A 20,631-nucleotide genomic window follows, 5' to 3' on the forward strand; every position below is an offset into this window, starting at 1 on the left:
TTACTTTTAAATTACTTAAAATTTATTGCAATTAGGGTTCATAATGAACAACCTTCCCAATAAAACAGAGAATTAAACTTAACATATTCCTATAATGTAAACAGCTTGATTAGGTATCTGGTATTACCAAAAGCATTTAAGAACTGATTATATTTACTCTTAGAGCAGATCTAGATGCTCTCAGTTTAGAAGCTGCACACATTTTCCTATCAAACAGTACATAAAGTTTCTATATTCCTCAGAATCGGCTTCATTGGAGCCATGTGTTTGCTTGGAACTATGCCACATGAAGTACTTGTCCCCCCAAGCTGGGCTCCTTTTGAGCAGCAGTGCAAATGTGTGATTTACAGGCACAGTTTGCAAATGGAGACTCATTTTTACAGGGTACGAGCTAGTGTGTTTTAGGGAATTGAAAAGTCTATTGAGCTCCCCTCTTTTAAATGCTGTCACATTACAAATTCCAGTTGAGCTAAAGGCTTTTGTGCTCCTATGGGGAAATATATTCTATTGGAATTTTTACATCTCCCTATAACAATATGTTCTTTGTTTACTGAAGAGAGCTTTTGTCATAAAATGGTCTTTTTGACAGAGAAGCAAAAATCATTGTTTTATTGTAGACTTTCCTCTTACCACAGCAAAAATAAATATCTCATCTCTTAAGATTTTGATCAATGTCTAACACCTCCTACCCCCAGCAACACTTTGCTGCAAGTGCATTAACACTCTGTAATAGCAACTCCACTCGGCTACCAAGAAATGATCTTCACAAATGATTTACAGCTCACACGGGGCTTAAACACATAGCACCCAATCAAAGGCAAATTTTCCCCAGTTGTGATAATTTCTGAGAAGAGATAGATTAATGTCAATTGTGAAAAAAAACTACTGAGGAAATGTACAAAGGGTATCATTTATTTTGAAGTGAGACACAATTGGCAAGCAGGGTTTCCCTTCTGTATATGTCCAAATAGTATGTGTTATACCATTTTGATGCAAAAGTAAGTCACAAATGTGTTCATAGCTGATTCTCCCTTGGATATTCCCCCTTCTGTATGAGTGCACACAAACACACCCTTACTTGTTTTACATTTAATTGTAAAACTGAAAGAAATTTCCAAACCACTAAGATAACATTCCTTAGCATAAGCATACAGTTGTTCACTAGCAGTATGTTATCTTTGGTTTGTAATGCTCAGAATATGGCAAAAAGCCTCTTGATCCTTTAGGTTATTTTATTCAATGACAAAGTAATGTATTATTATTATTCAACTTTAACAGTCTATCTTTTAAAAAAAACAGAAGTTTGAGACCTAATGGGTTTAATATATTATTCTTAAGATATTCTTTAGTTACTATTACCATAAAACTGGACTAGCTATATTTGACTAATTTCTACTAAGGTACTTAAATTCTTATAAAGAAATGCATTGTTTTAATCCCTCCAAGATTGGTTGATATAAATGTAATTATCCTCATTTTACAGATGAATAAACTGAGCCTGATTTTGTCCCTGTGTATGCAACATGAATTGAACAGCTGTGCCAATTATTCTGATAATTCACATCTTAACATCCACCATTTGAAGATAGGAAAAGATTAGAGGGCTTGAATTATTCTGATTAACTGTGTAAATGAGTGTAATCACCTCTAGATAATCGCTCATTTTCTCTACTTCACTTGCTATCTGCAGGTATGCCTGAACAGGAACATCTTTTGCTCTATCTCAGTTTATTGATGCCCACAGTTGGCAATGAACACTGAGGTATCTGTCTCAGTACCTAAATCAGTGGCCTCTCAAACATGTTTTTTAAAATATTGAAAGGCCCAATGAATTTTTAACATAATGTTTCGCTTGCTTTGACCTTTGATTATTGAAGAGATTAGTATAATCTCTCTGTACTTTTTTGCTTAGAAACGGGGTAGTATCTGAAGACTCACTTGCTATAGAAAAATATAAATAGATCTAATGTAATAATTAATAGACAAAAGCATTGAAAAGTTAGACTTATAAAATGAGACATCATAATATCCAATCAATAATTCTTATCTCCACTGAGAATAATCTCTGAAGTTTTATTTTGGGGGTGATCCCAGTTTCCTCTCATGCTCTGTAAGTCCCTGTTTATCCTTTAGAGCAGGAATTTAAGAATTTACCAAAACATTCTAAATGTTTACTTTTTTCTAAACCAAAACTAGTCCCTCTCTACACCTATCAAATTTAATATATGAGTACAAATGAGATCATCAAATGTGTTTAATAATCATCTGGGACAATTTTTGCAAGCACTAACCTTGAATTTATTTTACTTGTATGCAGTGGAATTATTGTTTTAGACGTAAAATGGTGCCTGAAATTAAATTAGAAATGTTTTGCATGTCTTCGTGACAGGAAATTTAATCAAAGGTGGTAGATGAGGCTTTTCTTGGATTGCTCAATTTAGTTTTCCAGTTCTCTCTTGAAAAGGATGCCGGATGCAGCGGCGGGAGGTTAATATATCTAAAATGTCACTTTCATTGTGCCATTCCTCTGCTCTAAAACCTCTCATGCTTCCCTGCTGCCTTCAACATATCTTTACTCGCTCATCTGTTGTTCAGTGGCTGCACATTCTGGCCACAGCCTCCCTGTACAATCTGATCACAGTCATCATAATTCTAGTCACAACAGAACTGTTCTTCCCCTCCTTCCCTATAACTCTGTCCTTGTCCTGGAAGTCTTCTCTCTCATTATTAGGTTATCAGTCCAGTTCATCCTCCAAGTTATGGTTCAGATTCTTGCTTATTTATGACACTTTCCCTGAACATGGTCACATTAAAATTCGATTCTCCAGAATCCCATTATTATAGTTTGTGGTCTGTAGACTATTACTTTGTCATTTACATATTGTCTTCTATTATTGAGGAGTAACTAGATGTGTGAGCACACATGGGTGGACCTTAAAGTCATCTCCTCAACTACATTGCAAGTTAAATGACTTCACTAGGGATGCCCTTTTATATTTTCCACTGCCATCCATAGGCATATTCCTTATTGTAGTGTATCATGCCCAGTCTTAATTCCTGTCAACTCTTGCCTTGTTTTTCTGGGATTTCTACAGGTTTTGGAATAATACCTTTACGATGCAAACTCGTGAGTGTTCTGTAACAGGTAAAATATCACAATGCACTCAGATAACTAAATTTCAGTACTCATGCCTTGTGATTAATTCTTTATTAATTTGCTTCACTTGTGATTCAATTTGCATTATAGGATGCTGGGAACAGACAGCTCATCTTGATCAGTTGAAGTTAGCAGGTTTCCAAAATTATTCAAGAGAGAACAAGTGAATATTGGAAAAATTCAGTAGGAATACTCATAAAATATGTCTATTGTTAAATAGTTCCATTTCCCCCTTTCCTCTAAAATGTATGTAGGGGAAAAATATCTTATTGCTTATGTTACTGGGTCACAACATCAAAAGCCTCTAAATGTGTTGTGCATTACAAAAACTGGTCTTCAAACTGCCCCAATTTTCCTTTGTTAATATGCTAATAATCACAAGACAAAAGGGTTTCAAGAAATGAGAACAATGTTGAATAATAGTTATAATGTTGAATAGCTAAAAATATCAGCACCCTTCATAGCAGATTAGAAATGTATTTGCAAATTATTATCAAAAAATATAGCCTAAAATTCTTTTTTCTTGACTTTGAAATTGTACTTCATGATCCCCGATTTAGACCTCATTACTTACTGGCTTGTATAACCAAGAGTTTTTATTTTTCCATGTTAAGTGTTTTATGAAATGACAAGTAAATCAAGCCTTTAAATTCCTGCAACACAATAGCCTGAAAAAAAATCTTAATCTCTTTTTCAAAAGTGACTTTATTTTTTACATGGCACACTAATTATAGATAATTTTGGCATTATACTATTATAAAGTAAGGATCAAATTTGGTAGGCTGACAATGTTTTTAAGCTCCTAAGAATATCAACAAATAATAAAACCATCATTATAAAAAATGGAGTAAATTTCACAGACTTCCTTTTTTGTCTTTTTCAAGTTTTATTAGCTTATGATAATTTATTAAGTAACGGTCATAATTTTCATTTTTAAGTGATCCATATATCAGTAGTTTTTTATAATACTACTGAACATTGAACCATGGACATGCATTCAAGTAACTTGTACATGTTTCCAGTTATAATCATCTGTTTCTTATATTGCTGCTTCTCCATATTGTATCTAGTCGTTTGGCCCATCAACACTTTTTATTATGGGTATCTGTTTACTGTATTTCCTGAAATGATTCAAGAACTGAGGAAGGTATCCCAACCTGAAAGCACATGATGTATAAAGGCACAGGAGTACTAAACATTTGCTCCTATAGCTTCAGATTTTCCGGAATTCATTGCTTCCTAGTTGTCCTTGTGATTAAATCCAAACACTCAAAACTGACTTTTTTAAAAAGCCAATCATAAAAAAAATAAGTGAACAAAATAACCTCAGGGAGCAACCAGTCCTAAACAGAATCCAGCAAGGGGAAGTGACTGGTGGTCAGGGAACTTATCCACACAGAGGTGGGGTGGCTTCTCCAAGAAGATTAAAACACTGAGCATAATCAAATTGTTATATGCATCTACCTATATGTTAAAACAAACCCATTGTTCTACATAACTAATTTGTACTAATAAAAACTTTAAAAACTAATGAAAATTTTAAAAATAAAAAGCCATAGTACCAATTATGTGCCAATTAAAAATAGAAAGCCAACCATAAATTGATTTCACTATACCCATCTAAACTTGTCTCATTCTTTCCAAGCAACCCTAGACTCCAACCAACCCATTTTCGATTTTTTTCATTTCCATGCCTTAGCTCATGCCTTTTCTGCTCTTCAATGCCCTCCTCATGCCCTGTGCAAATTGTCCAAGGTTCAGCTGCAGTGCCATCCCTTATATGAAGCCTTTCCTGAAAATCCCCAATATATAGGCACTCCCTTAGCTGATTCCTTCAGTAGTGAACATTCGCTCTGGTGTTTTTGCTGGATAATATTTCAGATATACTCTCCAACTTCTTATTCTACAGAGGGAGGCTGACCAGTACTGGCAACAGCAGAGGTTTTTCATATTAACTGCCAAGGACCTTTCAGTGGGAGGTACCAGCAGGCCAGCAGTTGAGAGGCAGAGTCAAGTGGTGACAGGATCCCTTTACTGACAACCATAGCTTTGGTCAAAAGGGCCTCTTCCTGTACTTCCTTTTCAGATTCTACTGACTGCACCTTCTCCTTAGCATTTCAGGCCTTGGGGAGGAAAGACTTTTTATCCCAGTTTGAATGGAGCCTTTGTTTATTTCAAGAACCTTGACTAACTTAGTGTATCATTTTTCTGAAGCCAGAAGAGAGTCTACTCCCTCGCCCCCCCCCCAAAAAAAAACCCACATTTTTTGCTCGTGATTGCTCTTCTCAGAAATTTGGAATACATTCTCAAGAACAAAGAAACAGCCATTTGATTGACATCATTTTTGCTCAATTGTGTTGTTCTCAATCAGAAATTAATCAGTGCTTCAGCCAAGATACACAGCTTTTGTTCTTAACATCAGGGTTGAGGTCAGGATCTGGTACATAATTTGTGGGGCCCAGTGAAAAATGAAACTCAGGGCCCCTTATTTAAGAAAGTTATTGAGCTAGATGTAGGGGCGCACACCTGTAATCCCAGCTACCCTGCAGCCTGGAGCAGGAAGATTGCAAGTTTGAGACCAGCCCGGACAACGTAACAAGACCCTGTCTCAAAGAAAACTTCTACTACTTTTGTGATGGCAACAGCAGAGTATTAAACCTAGCATGTGACTCTTCTCATGTAGATCTTGTGTGACTGCACAAGTTACACATCTCAAGTTGACCCTAACTGAAGTCTCTGCCTTCCCAGGGTAATTACACATCCAGGCAGTAGTGTTGGAATGTGGATCAGGCAGTGTGGATCTGAAGAGCTCATGAAGCGCATGGGGTCCAGAAGAGCAAGAGTGGGTGTGTCAGGGCCTGAGATTATATGTATAATGACAGTGTACAAAGGGAAAATATTTTAGTAGAGGAAACATTTATATGAAAGGAAATAAGAGGAAACTAGGGAAGGTAAGAGAGCCATTAGAATAAGACAGGAGTCTGACCACAAATGAAAGGAGAGAAAGTTGTATGGAAATAACCTGGTGTATCATGCAGACTCCCAAAGGTTCTGCAAAGTTATTTAGTAGTTATTGAGCCACTCTCTTCCAGAGGAGTCCTGTGTGATCCCCAAAATGCCTCCGTATCCCCGCCACAGGCAGGCATTGGTGAGGAGCAGTGTGTGGGAAGTTTGACTTTGGTGAAATGCAGTCATGGATTTCAGTGTATAATAGCTGGGGTCCTTCATCAGTTCTAATTCCCCATAATGAAAGGCTTGCAAGTTCTCCTGGTCACCATGATTGCTGTTAGGCTCAGATATTTTAAATCATTTTCTATAGTTTAAATGGATGAGACCTGAGAACCACTTAAACTTGATTCCTTCAGAAGACCTTCTTTGACCCCTAAAATTACTTGACTATGTCTGCCATATCCTTTGTAGTTCCCTCTGCTTTCTCTTCAATATTCATCTCAGTTTATTGTAACTGCTTATTGATTCTTTCTTCATTATTAATTTTCTTTTTGAGAAAAGCATTTTTTTTCTGCTTCACTACTGCATCCCCTATGCCTAGTTCAATAACTAATATAGCATACAAATATCTGCTGAAACGAATTGGGGGGACATTCTAGAAAATACCTGGCCTCTATTCTTCAAATATATCAGTGATACGAAGGTCAAAGAAAGGTAAATAACTATTTAGATTAAAAAGGCTAAGGAGATATGACAACTAAATTCAATGCATGAGCTTAGACCAGGAAATGAAAATGTAGTTATAAAGGCCATTAATGGGGTAATTGTCATACTCAGAATAGAATGTGCAAAAGATTATAGTACTAAAGCCATGCTAAATTTCCTGGCTTTGAAATTGGCCTGAGGTTATATAAGAGAATGGCTTTGCTCTTAAGAAATAAATAATGAAGCATTTAAGGATAAGGGGAGTGATATTTGCAAAGTATTTTGAAATTGTTCAGACAAAAGTATATAATACATATACAGATATTAGTATATATACATATATACAGAGACTGAATGATAAATGATAAAATGCCACAAAATGTTATAATTGATGAATCTAGGTGAAGAATATGTGGGGATTCTTTGACCATTCTTGCAAATATTCTATAAACTTGAAATTACATAAAAATGCAATCCTCTTTAATGAATAAAGGACAAAAGGATGACCACTTTTAGAGGTATCGGTAAAGAATCTACCAATGGAGGTGCTGATAGAACACTCAGAGAAGAAGTAAGGAAGATATGCCAAGTAGGAAAACATCCAAGCCAGTTTTAAATGTAAATGAGAAGTGAGGAAGTGGAAGGCAATAAAGATGATGTTGGATTTGGCCAGTCTCTTCTGAGAAGCCACTGAACACAGGTTTAGAGGCCAGAATAAAGTTACTTAGCAAGACAGTTGAAAACCAGGAAAATGATTATTATCCTCTCCCTGTAAACTCTGTTATTAGAAAGGTTACAATTTAACACCTACCTGACTTAATTGCTTATGTCTTCCATACATAAAAGGATTCTAGACATCATTTTACTTTGTCAGTCTTTGATGCTAATTTTTAGGTTGTGAATATAGGATTCTGCATTATTACATGTAAGCTTAATTCATACTTGTTACCGGAAAATAGCAATGATTGACAATCACCATGCTCTTTTTGTTTTAGTTGTAACTATGTGAAATTGTCCATTTTGTATAGAAGAACATAAAAAATATAACAACTGTGGTTAAGTTTTTTCTTAATTTTATAAATAATACATATAGAATGCAACATGTAGAGTTTACTGTTTGAGTATTATTTAGGTAGAATTTCACCTTAGTGAGCACAATTATAAATTGTAATTTTTAAGAGCTTAAAATGACCTACTTATAGTATGTATGGTTTCACTGTTTAACTCCATTCTTCATAGGATTGCTATTTATAACCACTTTCTTCAACCCTGGGGGATTTAGTAGGATTAAAGACTTCTGATTTACTTTGTATTTAAAGATTTTTTTTCTTCCATCTTTGCTCAGCTAGTGGAATCCATGATGAATTCTCATCTCCAAGGGGTAAGGTGTTTTTAGTAAAGCCCAATAGATGCCTTATGACTCCTTAGAAATAGCATTGGTTCCTTCTTTTCCCTCTGTGTTGTTTCTTCCAGAATGACAGAATCCTTGTAGACAAAATTCTCATGCTTAAGTACTGTTAAGCATGTAATGATTTTAGTTTTATCTGTGTAAGTTATTTATATAATAATTTTATGAGCTCATATCAGAGAAATAAATAAGCACATTTTGCATTCTACTTGTTTTGTATGACTAAAACAAGAACAAGGAAGTCCAATGATAGAAGAGGGGCCGGAGGTCATATGGGGATGAGGACTAGAGAGTAGGTATAGTGTCTTTGAGGTAATAACACCTGGTAGGGGCAACAGACTGGGAGCAGAGAACAAATTGTGTGTGTGTGTGTGTGTGTGTGTGTGTGTGTGTGTGTCTTGCTGGGCATAGAAACTGGAACCTTTTGCATTCTAGGCAAACGTTCTACCACTGAGCTATACCCCCAGCCTAGACATTGAATGGATGTTTTGGAGGTAGATGGTTTGAGTAATGATTAGAGCTAAGGTGTTCTCTCACTTTTAGGTTGTTCCATACCATAGAGAGGAAGGTCAATGTATTTCAAAAGTTGTACAATTTTCAAGTTAAAGAAATTATAATAGCAAATAAAGAGAATACACTAAAAAAGGAACCAAATGAAAAGTAATCTTTACTCTCACTATATACTTGTGTTCCATTCATTAGCAAGAAAATCTTTCAGTTAGTATTATGATATCTTAATTGAAAATACTTACATGTATTCCATCTTCAAATCTTTTCCTTTATTTCTGGAAAGGAAGCCAAAGGAGAAAATTCTCATTCTGCTGAATGGAGAAACCACTAAGTAAAGAGCACATTAGTATCTGACAAATTCTGTAGCAGAACACATTATTATTTTACAATTTGTTTTTGAAAAGGATATTTGTGTTGACCAATGAATGAAATAAAGAATGGAAATTTCTTTAGAAATATGTTAATGTTACACAGTTGTATTGCAGTTGTGAATCTCCTTTTAAGGAGGTTGCTTCAAAGGATGTCATTAATAATCTTGTCAGGTGCTTACAAAGCATGTGTCTGTCAGCAGAATTAGAGAATCACCCAACTAGAGAACAGGTTTCACAATACCCTGAGACCTATTTTGTTCATTAGAGAGGAAAATAGCTTGTTTTAAGTCTAAATTGACATGCTTGCTAATTTCAGCAGTAAAAGCTATTCATTGTGGTCAGGTTTAATTTAGAGTCTGGGAAGATTTCGATTAAAGTTGATCGAGTTACTTTTACAACATACTTGTCAAATGAACTTTGAAGTCCCAAAAGAAAAAAAGAAAAACAGTATAACGAACATTGAATAAAGTACCTAAAAGTGGAAGCCAGAGAAATAATCTGGTGGTTTCAGTGCAAACTAATATTAAATCAAAGAAAAATAATCTAATAATTTTATATAAAATATTATATATTAAAACATGAATCATAGTTTTCATTTAAATTGTACACAATGCCAAATATATTTGTTCAGTGCTGCATTCATAGCCCCCACAACAATACCTAGCACTTGAAAAGTATTTATTAACATGAATGGATGAGTGAATGAATGAATGTATATACTTTGCTGGCTATATTATTTAAAATTCTGTATTAAATTTGAGGTAGAGATTTTACTTTTATCTGAAGTTTCTGGGTAAATCTGCTTTAAAAAAAAACATTGTTGAATGTATTCAAACATTTGAGAGTAGGCAGTTCCGAAGCAACTTTTCAGCTTGCTGTGTTACACATGACCAGAGTATAACAGTCCAACCCTGGAAAACATCTTATTTTGTAAAATCTGTCTGCCACTATATGCTTTCAACTTTGAAATTTGTTCCATTCTCTCCAACTTACTTATGCTACTTACTTCAATAGCTGTCTTTGGCAATTCGTTCCATATTTCAAACACACTTTTATGTAAAGAAACCATAAAAGTTAGAAACCTGAAAATTGGATTTTTCTTCTGAGCAATCACAGCTTACAAATGTGGAAAATTTGTTAAAAGTTAGCCTCTCCAATTTTTCAATACAGAGAGGAAAGACTGCTCAAAGAAGATGTACAATGTTTGGATAAGTTTTTCCTGTTATTTTAATGGTACTAAAAGCAATTGAACTTAAATCACAAAGCCTATCTCCCTGTCTCTTCACAAAAGAAACACTATAGAATGATCAAAATTTGGCCTTACCAAAGACCAAAATCCATGGAAAATCAGTAGGAATCAAAGGGCATAATAGATAACTAAGTTTCATAAATATACTATCTACCACATTTCATCCCTTTCATCTGGTAATGGAAAAGCATCATATTTAAAAGCAGACAGAACTTCTGGCAGGGGCATTAGTGTGGTTATTAAGACACTAAAAATGAGGAAATGTGCAAAACATCTATCACATAGTGGCTAGGACTAAGAGTAAATATTACTTTTACTTTTCCTAATTAAAACTTGTTCAGTTTTAGAACCAGAACAAGATAGAGATATTATTTTTCAGGGGTTTTTTTCTAAATATCTCTGGGATTTGGGTCTTTTAGTCCGGAGAGACTAAGATGACAGATGCAAGAGATGGATGATTGAGGAACAGAGGGATTTCTTAATGATTAGCATTGCTACCTGTAAATTAAAAAGTTGGTTTCTTTCTATCTGGTAGTTTTATCTAAAGCAATATTAAAATCACTTATACTAAAGAAGAAAATGAATACTAAAATCTACTCTGGTGCTCTCCAAAGTTGCCTAATCATAAAAGTTGAGTAGGGAATTTATTAAAAATGCAGATTCCCAGAGCATCATTCTATTAACTCATTAGTGCTGGGATGGAGAAAGAGTTTGGTGGTTCATATGGGCAGGCAGCTTTGAGGAAAGACTGATGGCACTCAAGTATATCACCTCTTTTCTCATGTGAGAAATCACAGGTACAAAAAAGTTTACTAATATCTCTTAAATGACTTCCTGTTTCTAAAGTTAATATACACCTTAATTTTGACACCACATAAAATGAGATTTCAGGTGTAAATAACTTTTAAAAAAATACTTTGTCATAATTTGGAATTATGTTTCTTATGTAATAGCTTGAGTATACACTAATAGTCTGAAATTACTCCACCTGAGCCCTACAATAGGAAAACCAAACTATAATCAAGATTTTCAAGTGAAATGTTTTTTTGTATCTAAGAGTGAAAACATTTCTTGTTCAGTTATTTTCTCTGAAGCTTTACACAGAAGAGATTTATATCTAGTAACATCTTTATTTCTAAAAGTGTTTTGGCTGGTTTGAAAATTGTACTTTTTACTTTATAATATATAAATACAGAGAATATACAAAGCTGGAGAACCCCAATATTAAGTGGTGTTTGTTTTTTCAGGGAACACTGCAGGATTTGGAACAGAGGCGCCCCCAATTGGAAGAACTCGTTACTGCTGCCCAGAATTTGAAAAACAAAACCAGCAATCAAGAGGCTAGAACACTCATTACTGAACGAAGTAAGTCTTTGAGCAGGTGTGGGAAATTCAAGCCAAGATACATGAAAAATTTTAGTATCAATATAAGTTAATATATTCCCATCACACTTATTTATAAAAAAAGTGTGAAATCATTGTAAAGGATAACTATTATACTAAGATTTCCAGTTCAAAACATTATCTTTCAATAACTGAATATAAATTCCACTGAATAGAGGACCTACAATTTTCATCAATTCATGGCATGGTGGGTGTGGTTGTTATTTGTTGTCTATTTTGACTGACAACCATGGAGGTGCCAATTTCTTCATCCTGTTTCTCATCATTAGTCTCAACAGGCAGCTCCTTCGGAACTTTATAGACCTGTTTGTTGTGACACTTGCAGATATGGATGTCTCTCTGCTACTTTGATCCCCCTCCTACACACAAATTTGTAATAATAAAAACCAGTCAGTGGGGCATAGTGGCACATACCTGTAATAATCCTAGCACTCTAGGAGGCTGCAGCAGGAAGATTGCAAGTTCAAGCCAAGCCTAGGCAACTTAGTGAGACACTGCCTCAAAATAAATAAAAAATGGGTTGGGGATATAGCGCAGTGCAAAGGCTCTGGGTTCAACCCCCAGAACCAGTAGAAAAACGCAAGTCATTGTACCATACTGGGGTGGGCAGGAACTTTGGAAAGCTGTGTAAGTTCCATCTGCTACTCCTTTCTATGGAGTGGTTCAGAGTAACTATGGTGTCAGTAGTTGTGCATAGGATCAAGAAGAGAGAAAAAAGACCACATAAAACTAATCCTATCCAATTTTTCTTAGTCTCCTCAGGAATAAGGCCCAGATCACCTCTGCTATCCGTTCTCTAGTATTTGGTTTTCTCTCTTCCCTCCACCTACCTTCCTTCTAAGTCACTGTTGAATTTTCTGTGTATGTACTACCTCCTCCTTTCCTTTTCCCAACCAGAGGAGTCTTTTCTGGTATAGGAATGGGGAAAACCTGCCTATAGTCATCTTTTTTGCTTCCCTGTATTGTATCTTATACATGGCCTAAGCTTTTGTCCACATATCTATATCCTTATAATTTACTTTCTGTTACATTAACCTTTCTTTAAGGAAATAGAGTCCTAATGCCTGGTTGCTCATATGGTAGGGGAGGGAAAGCATAACCAGAATAAAAGGTTAATATCTGAAAAGTATTATTAGTCATTCTTATATGCATACGTAAATACTTAGTGATACTAGCTGCTTTTTATTGACTACCTTGTAACTATCAGGTGGTGTATACGTGTTATGCATAGAAGATCTTTACAGAATCCTATAGTCCATTTTATAGATTAGTAAATATCTTCCACAAACAGTTAGTAAAACTGCATAAGCTTAAAAAATGGGGAGCAGAACTTGGAATTTGCAAAACTCTTTCTAGTTGAAAATCTGTATTCCTTTTAGTACGTTTACTGCTTCCCATTTTGTTTTGTTGCTTTTGTTAATGAACTTAGTCACTAGAACTAAATATTTTTTGGTCTGCAGTTATATATATTTTGATTTTATTCCAAAAGACATTTCCTTTTTCACTACAGTGGTTGTTAATTAAAATAGGCTGATCTCAGTTTTGAAAATTTAGTTTTGTTTTTTTGGGTTTTTTTTTTTTTTTTTTTTTTTTGGTACCAGGGATCAAACTTGGGACCTTGTGCTTTTGAGGCAGGCGCCGGAACCACTGAGCTAAATCCTCAGCCCTGAAAATTTAGTTCTTTATTGTTGTGCAAACTGAATTTGGACATACACCAATGTATTAGTTGAGTAACACTAACCACAGGATAACAAGTAAGCTCCCAAGTCTTGGTGCCTTGCTGCAGTAGAAGTTTACTTTTTATTCTGAAATATTCGAGAATTATTCTGGTCCTACTCTGGGACCCAGTTTTGTTACATCTTTTGTATTTAGAACGTCTGTCTTATGCCTGTAATGAGCAGATGAAGAATGAGTGTTACTCATGAAAATTTGTCATGAACCAGACCTGGAAGTGGTATACATTAATTTTGTTCATAGTCTGTTGGCTGACTAGAACTTGTCACATAGTCACATCTAACTGGTAGGGAAGTGGGAAAATATTGTCCAGTATTGAACTGGAAAAGAACACATTTAGGGGGAAAAATTAGTTTCTGTGGGTCTATGAAAGTTGTAGAATGTGGTTTCCATATGCAGCCTGGCAAGAGCAAAAGTGTCTGTAATAATCAACACAGATAGCTGTTTACTTGATAGGTCAGAGTGTTCCTCTCCCAACCTACAACAATGAGAAGTCTCCATCAGATTGCAACACACAGGCCCAAAATATGAACCTTAATTAATAATGTACTGAGTGAGACACTGAATTCCCATTATATACGTAAATATTCTGTTTATTGCCTAAACAATATAAAAATTTGGCGAAAATGTTTATACAAGTCTGAACATACTATACAGGAAATCATCTGTTATTTTGCTAATGCAACCTGACTTCCCTAAGAGAAAAATAACACTAATTATTTTATAGTATCTGTTCAACATTATCTATATACTTTCCATTATCCCTTGTGATTTTTTTATATTGCATTGACTTTTTTCATGGTGTAGATTACAGTTGCATGACTAGAGGGAAACTTTGTATTTCTCTGCTAATATCCAGTGATTTGAATAATTCTATGTGTCTAAGCTTTTATCCTTTAGGAATGATGCCTTTATGAATATTTGCAGGGTAATGGAAAGATCACAATCCAAATGGTCCAAAGAAGTATTTTCTTAAAAGCAAGTGTCTGTTGAAACATGGCATGATTGCTCATTAAATGACTAAGCTAGAATGTTAGGTCCAGATATGCCTGGAGTCGCTAATGCTGGTGCTAGGATAATTCTGACAAGATATGTTTATCCAAACAATGTCATTTCTATCCCTGCTGTGTTTCACTTTATCTCTCCATTTGAAATCCATGAAAGGGGATGGAAATTCAATGCTCACAAAGTTTGAGTAGAGTTCAAAGTAGAATTTTCTTAGTATAGATTTTGGTTTTTAGGGGAAGGGCAGAAATGAAATACTTGCTCAAAAAACTGTATTTTCCCATTTTACAATTTTGTTCTTCCTTTTTTATTCCCCTGAATCTTCTAGAAATACTTAAAGAGAAATCAACTAACTAAAGAAAAATCTTTAATATGTATATATTGAAACTTTTTCCCCTTTGTGTAAATCCTGTTTTATAACTTTGAACAGTGTGGGAAATCTATACATAGTTATTACATTCTGTCAAGAGAAAAGTCCAGTAAAAAAGCAATTCTGCTCTACTAGTATTATTCATACTAAAATTCAAATAACTGGGTCTGTAAAATACCAAACTATTGTATTCTACAAAGCTATTTCCATGATATCTGTTATGTTCAGGTAATTATATTGATCAAAATCATGTTATAATCTGGGTACAAGAGTAAATTTTATTCTACATAAGTACAAATGATAAATTCTCCTTGATCTTTTCTGATGTTCATGTTTCTTGCTTTTCTTCACCACTTTGGTTGTTAACCATTTCTTGTGTTTTTTTTTTTTTCTATGAAAGAGCTGGGTCATGGGACTGAAAAAATTAAGAACAATTTAAATTTGCCCCCTTAGAGGTGTCCTGATTATGCCAAACTCTTGTTCATGTCCATTAATACTTCACAGCACGATACCATCATGCTTTGAGGAGGATAGGGAAGAAAAGAACTGCTTTCTGTTATTACTGTGTTTCTTTCACAAACAATATTAGTGAACATGGGTTCACTGACATTTGTATTTGAGAACCTTGTTACTGTAGCCTTGCATTTCATAGCCCCTACCGTTACCATTTTAAAGATACATAGTAGTAGAACATGTAGGTTTTGAATGCAGGGTGCCTGGACTGGCCCCTTCATTTTGTGATCTTGAACAAAAGACTAATCTCAATAAATTATCTGATCTCACTTTCCATCTGTATAAAATAGGATCACTTATATTATCTGCAGGATTGGGAGAATTAAATGAGGACTTAGACTGAAGCCATAAAAAACTAAATGAATGTTAGTTCTTATTTTAATTACAATATGTTTGAGTACTTCCGATGCCTAGCAGGAAAGCCTTTAATGAGCTTTTTTGGTAGCAATTTGATTATTTCACCCCCAAAGCTGGGCGGAGATAGGGGTGGGGTTCAAAAGACCAAAAGGAGAAGATGGCTTTGGAAAAGAGGGAGTAAGGTATACACATACACTTAATCAAATGTTTGGAAAAGACAGTCAGCAAAGAAATTCATAGAAGTTACTTCATTTTCAATACTCATTATAAATTTAGGAGATAAGTACTGCTCTTACCATTTTAGAGACAGGAAACAAGCTGAGAACTAAGTAATTTGTTTAAAGTCTTAGGAAGATGGCATTTGAGGGGCTATAATTGAAACCTACATTTGTATGATTTTAAGGCCACAGAAACGTCAAATGGAAAAGGATGGTTAGTCAAAAACTAGAGGGCCGGGGATTTAGCTCAGTGGTTTTGCCGCCTGCTGTGCAAGCGCAAGGACCCGAGTTTGATCCCCGGTACCAAAAAATAAATAAATAAATAAATAAAAACTAGGAAGGAGTATTTATTTGAAAATTTTAAATGTTAGGACTAACCTCAAGTTATTATAATCTGAATATAATTTATATTCAGGATTGCTCCTATTTATGCTTCTATCTTTTATTTTTTCAATGTCTAAGTGTAAAACCATCTCTTCCATGTGTTATAGATTATTGACCAGTGCAATTCAGTGATCTTTATCTTTGTGACCTTGGTCTAGTAGGTTTATTTCTATTTGGCATGGTTCTCTCATCTGTTGTATGGTTGTCTAAAATTGTACTTACTCTTGTAGAGTGATGATGAAGGATAAATTACATGACAGTTCTAATATAACTATGTAGCACTTCCTAGATGCTCATTAAAAGGCATATATTGTCATGGTGAAATTAATTTAGTACAGAGCAACTGGACATTGGAGGATATGAAAGGCATACTAGATGGACTTTCTAAAACAATTACACCAGGAGAAGATCTTCTGAGACAGAATGCCAAATCTAAAGAAAGAGTTGTTTCTTTTGGAATTATTTTTCATTTAAGGTTTTTTAAAAGCAGTCCAGAATTCTTTGAGAAATTTGGTCTCATTTTATAAATTCTAAGAAAATGAATTCACATTGTATTGCTTAAAGAGCCGGTATGTAGGGCTGTGGAAGGGAGAATGTTCTGCCGTATGAGAATAAAAATACTCTCACAGGATTTTTTAATTAACTGACAGTTCTATAGCAGCTTTGTCAACCCATCATTCATTATTGCAGCCAAATATATGAAATCCTTCAGAGAAAATTAAAAAGGCCATGTTGTTCTCCACATTTTTATAAAATCTCTATTGCTAATAAAATGGCAGCCAATATCTCCCTCTGAGGTACTGTCTGTTTGAGGGTTGCTTATTTTAGAAGAAATGGAGTCAACCATGTAAATTTCCTTTTTTTTTTTGACATCTAGCACCTGCTGTCAACCTGTTATAGCTACAAACAGCTCTCAAAATTTACATCCACCAGGATGCCGCTGGCAACCAGAGTTCAGTTTAGTTCAACAAACATTTGAATGCTTACTCTGTGCCAGTTAATATCAGAGATGGTGGAGCAACTACAGGGAGGAATAAGATTCAGCCTTTGTATTAGAAGAGCTTACAATCACTTGTGGGTATTTGGGCAGGTTCGTTCAGGCCAGGCAGACTAGAAGAAGTACTACCTTAGAGCAGTATTATAGGCGATTGAGAGAGAACAAGAGAAGAGATTGGGTCTGAATGAGTGATTCCTGCAATGCATTCAAGGGGAGGTTACATTTGATCTGGTTTTGAATAGGACTTTGAGAAGCAGGCAGAGACTACAGAGGGAAGGATTTCAGTAAGGGGTGATAGGAGATAGGAGAATACATAGTTGACCTATGTTACCAATGGTGTGACAGATGAATTTATAGAGGTGAGATTTTATGTTTGTATGTGTTTGATGGAGAAAGGAGTAAATTGAGTCAGTGAGGTGAGGAAGAGGCAGTAGAATCCAAGCTGGAGTAGTGGCAATGGAGTGAAAAGAAAGAAGTGAAATTGTAATCTATGGTACAGCTAGAAGTTGCAGATTTTTTTTTTTTTTTGGTACTGGGGATTGAACTCAGGACGTTCAGCACAGTGCCACTGAGGTAAATCCTCAGCCCAGAAGTTGCAGAATTTTAACATGGATTAGATGTATGCAACTGAAGATTTAAGAGAGATCCTTCATCTAAGAATATAAGATTAAGTGCTTTGGTTAAGGGTAATGTAACAACTAGAGACAAATTCAGGGCAAGGGGTTGATTGTAGGATACAAAATAAGGTGGTTAAGATGTAAGTAGATGACCATAATAAGACATTAAAAAAATGGTTGAAAACACAAGTAGAGATGTCAGGAGTGAAGTAACTTCTACACACTGATTTGGAAGTTATCTACAATAGCTAGCTTACATAGAGAGTTCCAGGTGAAAAGAAAAGTGAACCTATGGAAGAACTTAGAAGTTGGATTACATTTAAGAAATGTAATAAGAGGTAGCTCTACTAATTTTTTCCATTTTAGGTGCATTTAGACACACACACACACACACAGAAGAATGAATTCATAGTGTTACACTGTGTTTTGTTTTCTGTATCTACTGCTCGATAACCATTCAAATAACTTAAGATCTTCCTGATTCTTACTGATACTTTGAATAAAATAAAAAATCATGGAAACTCTTTGGCTGAGGCTGAAAGATTATTATATAGAAAAGTTTTCTGGTGCAACCCTCAGTAACCAGGAAAACTAGCTGTTACCATTTGCCATCTAGGGCTAATAAACTTAGGTATTTTGGTAAGAATTTAAATACAACAGACTTCTTCGTATCAAATGTATTTTGGTACATAATCATAAATGATGTAGTGCCCCACATCTGTTAGCAAAACAGGATGGTTCAAGTTCTTGTAGCCAAATAGTGTGTACTGAAGTCCTTCCTGTTGATAACTAACTGGATTAAAATGTCATATGTACTGTTTTGTAATGCTTGTGTTTGAAAAATTCATCTAGATTATCATCTTCTGAAGTCTCACGTTGTAAGACTGCACTTACATGATCATTTTTACCTTCATCACTAGAGTCTAGAATGCTGCTATCTGTTTACATATATTTTCTGTTACATCTAATAATTATGGAGAGTCTTCCTCTGGCAACTTTTTTAACATTATGACCAAAAAAGAGAAAATTTCTAAATTTTCACATGTGTTAAAGCTAAAAGGAAGCTCCAAAGATGGGATGTTAGTCAACTTTCTGTTACTGTAACAGATACCTAAGATAATCCACCTAAAAATAGGAAAGGTTCATTTTGGCTCATAGTTTTACAGGATTCATTCCATCATCAGTTGGTTGTATTGCTCTGGCTCTGTGGCCAGGCAGCACATCATCACAGATAGCATGTGGCAGAGCACAAGTAACCTCATGATTGGGGTATGTGCATGTGAGAGAGACAGAGCAAGAGACAGACAAACAGGGATACACCAGGGTCCTCCACTCTCCTAATGACCTGAAGCCCTCCCACTAGGCACTGCTTCTGAATATTTCCATCACCTCTCAGTAACGTCACTCTGGAGAAGAAATCATTACCATGTGGACTTTGGGGGACATTAAATATCTAAGCTTTAGCAGATGGTATATCTGGTCTTCCTTTATACCTTCTTGGAAAGGTTACGCTATTTTACCCAATCAATGTAATAAGAAAAAGTAAAGGATTTAGTTCACTTTTGCATTCTTCTAAGCCATACCAGTATTTTCCCACTGACTTGTCATTTTAATTATTTTAGCATACTTAGGAATAATTAATGAGTGTTTAGACTTGTAAAGAAGATCAGAGGACCCCTATGATTATTGTGAATGTAAAAAGAAGTTTATATTAAAAACAGATGAAATCTCTTTGTTTGGTGGATCTCTAGGAAAGAATAAAAGCCAGAAAATATCACTTTTATGAATGCTTAAAGATTCTCAAAAAAGCAACTCAAAAGGTAAATTGGAGTCTAATAGACCTGATGGTCTACTAGGGGTTAAACAGAACATCACTTGCTCAATCCTACTACAAAAATAAGAGTTAATCTATACCTATATCTTCTTCTTACTGTTATAGATACATTCTTCCAATGTTATTTGCTGGGAATAATGAGTATACTAGTCAGGGTTCTCCAGAGAATCAGAACCAATAGGACGTGTGCGTATGTGTGTGCGTGTGTGTGTGCGTGTGTTTGTGTGTGTGTGTGTGTTTTATAGAGAGACAATGTAGGGGGAGGAATGAAATGGGAAAAACAATAAGAGAATCTTCTCCCATCATGGGACCCTAACCCCATCACCTCCTCTAAACTTCATTACCTCCCAAAGGCCCAACTCCCAAATGCTACCACACTGGGCTTAGTGCTTCACATGCATTTTGAGTAGACATCAGCATTCAATCAAGGACCACCATCTATACTTACAACTCAGAGCTGCACTAGACCTTCTAGGGTGTCCATTATGATAATGCTCTGCTATAATTCTAAAATGTTTTCCATATCTAGAAAATAGATCTATCAAGATTGGAAACTTCCTATGTCTATGCATAGAATATTAAATTCTTGCTCAAGAAATTTGTCTTCACTGAATATGTTACTCCTGTTGAATTCCAGGTTAGGGCTTTGGAAAAAATATGTGTTCCATCAAGATTTTCTGAGTGAAGCTTTTTATAGTGTTTTGATATTAAGATAAAACAAAAATATTTTTGCATAATATTCTATTTTCAAGGTTTCCAGCTGCTGCATCTTCTGGCTTGTTACCATGACTAAGTAATAAGAGTGAGGCCATTGATAGCCCTCTAAAAAGTTTGTAGGGTAGGGATAGA

General features: G+C 35.1%; 1 protein-coding gene across 11 annotated transcripts in view; it reads left to right on the plus strand.

Moving 5' to 3' along the window:
* Positions 1–20,631, plus strand: part of Dmd (dystrophin) — a 2,486,572-nt gene that overhangs the window by 1,873,708 nt on the left and 592,233 nt on the right. For all 11 annotated transcript variants that reach the window (XM_004850043.4, XM_087189971.1, XM_087189973.1 and 8 more), the window contains one exon: positions 11,597–11,714. In XM_004850043.4, coding sequence (XP_004850100.2) covers positions 11,597–11,714 — 118 coding nt within the window. The remainder of the gene's footprint in view (positions 1–11,596; positions 11,715–20,631) is intronic.

Source organism: Heterocephalus glaber, unplaced genomic scaffold (genome assembly GCF_053883595.1).
Source record: "Heterocephalus glaber isolate CG9 unplaced genomic scaffold, H.glaber_assembly_v1.0 deba00001547, whole genome shotgun sequence".
NCBI classification, from domain to species: Eukaryota; Metazoa; Chordata; class Mammalia; order Rodentia; family Bathyergidae; genus Heterocephalus; species Heterocephalus glaber.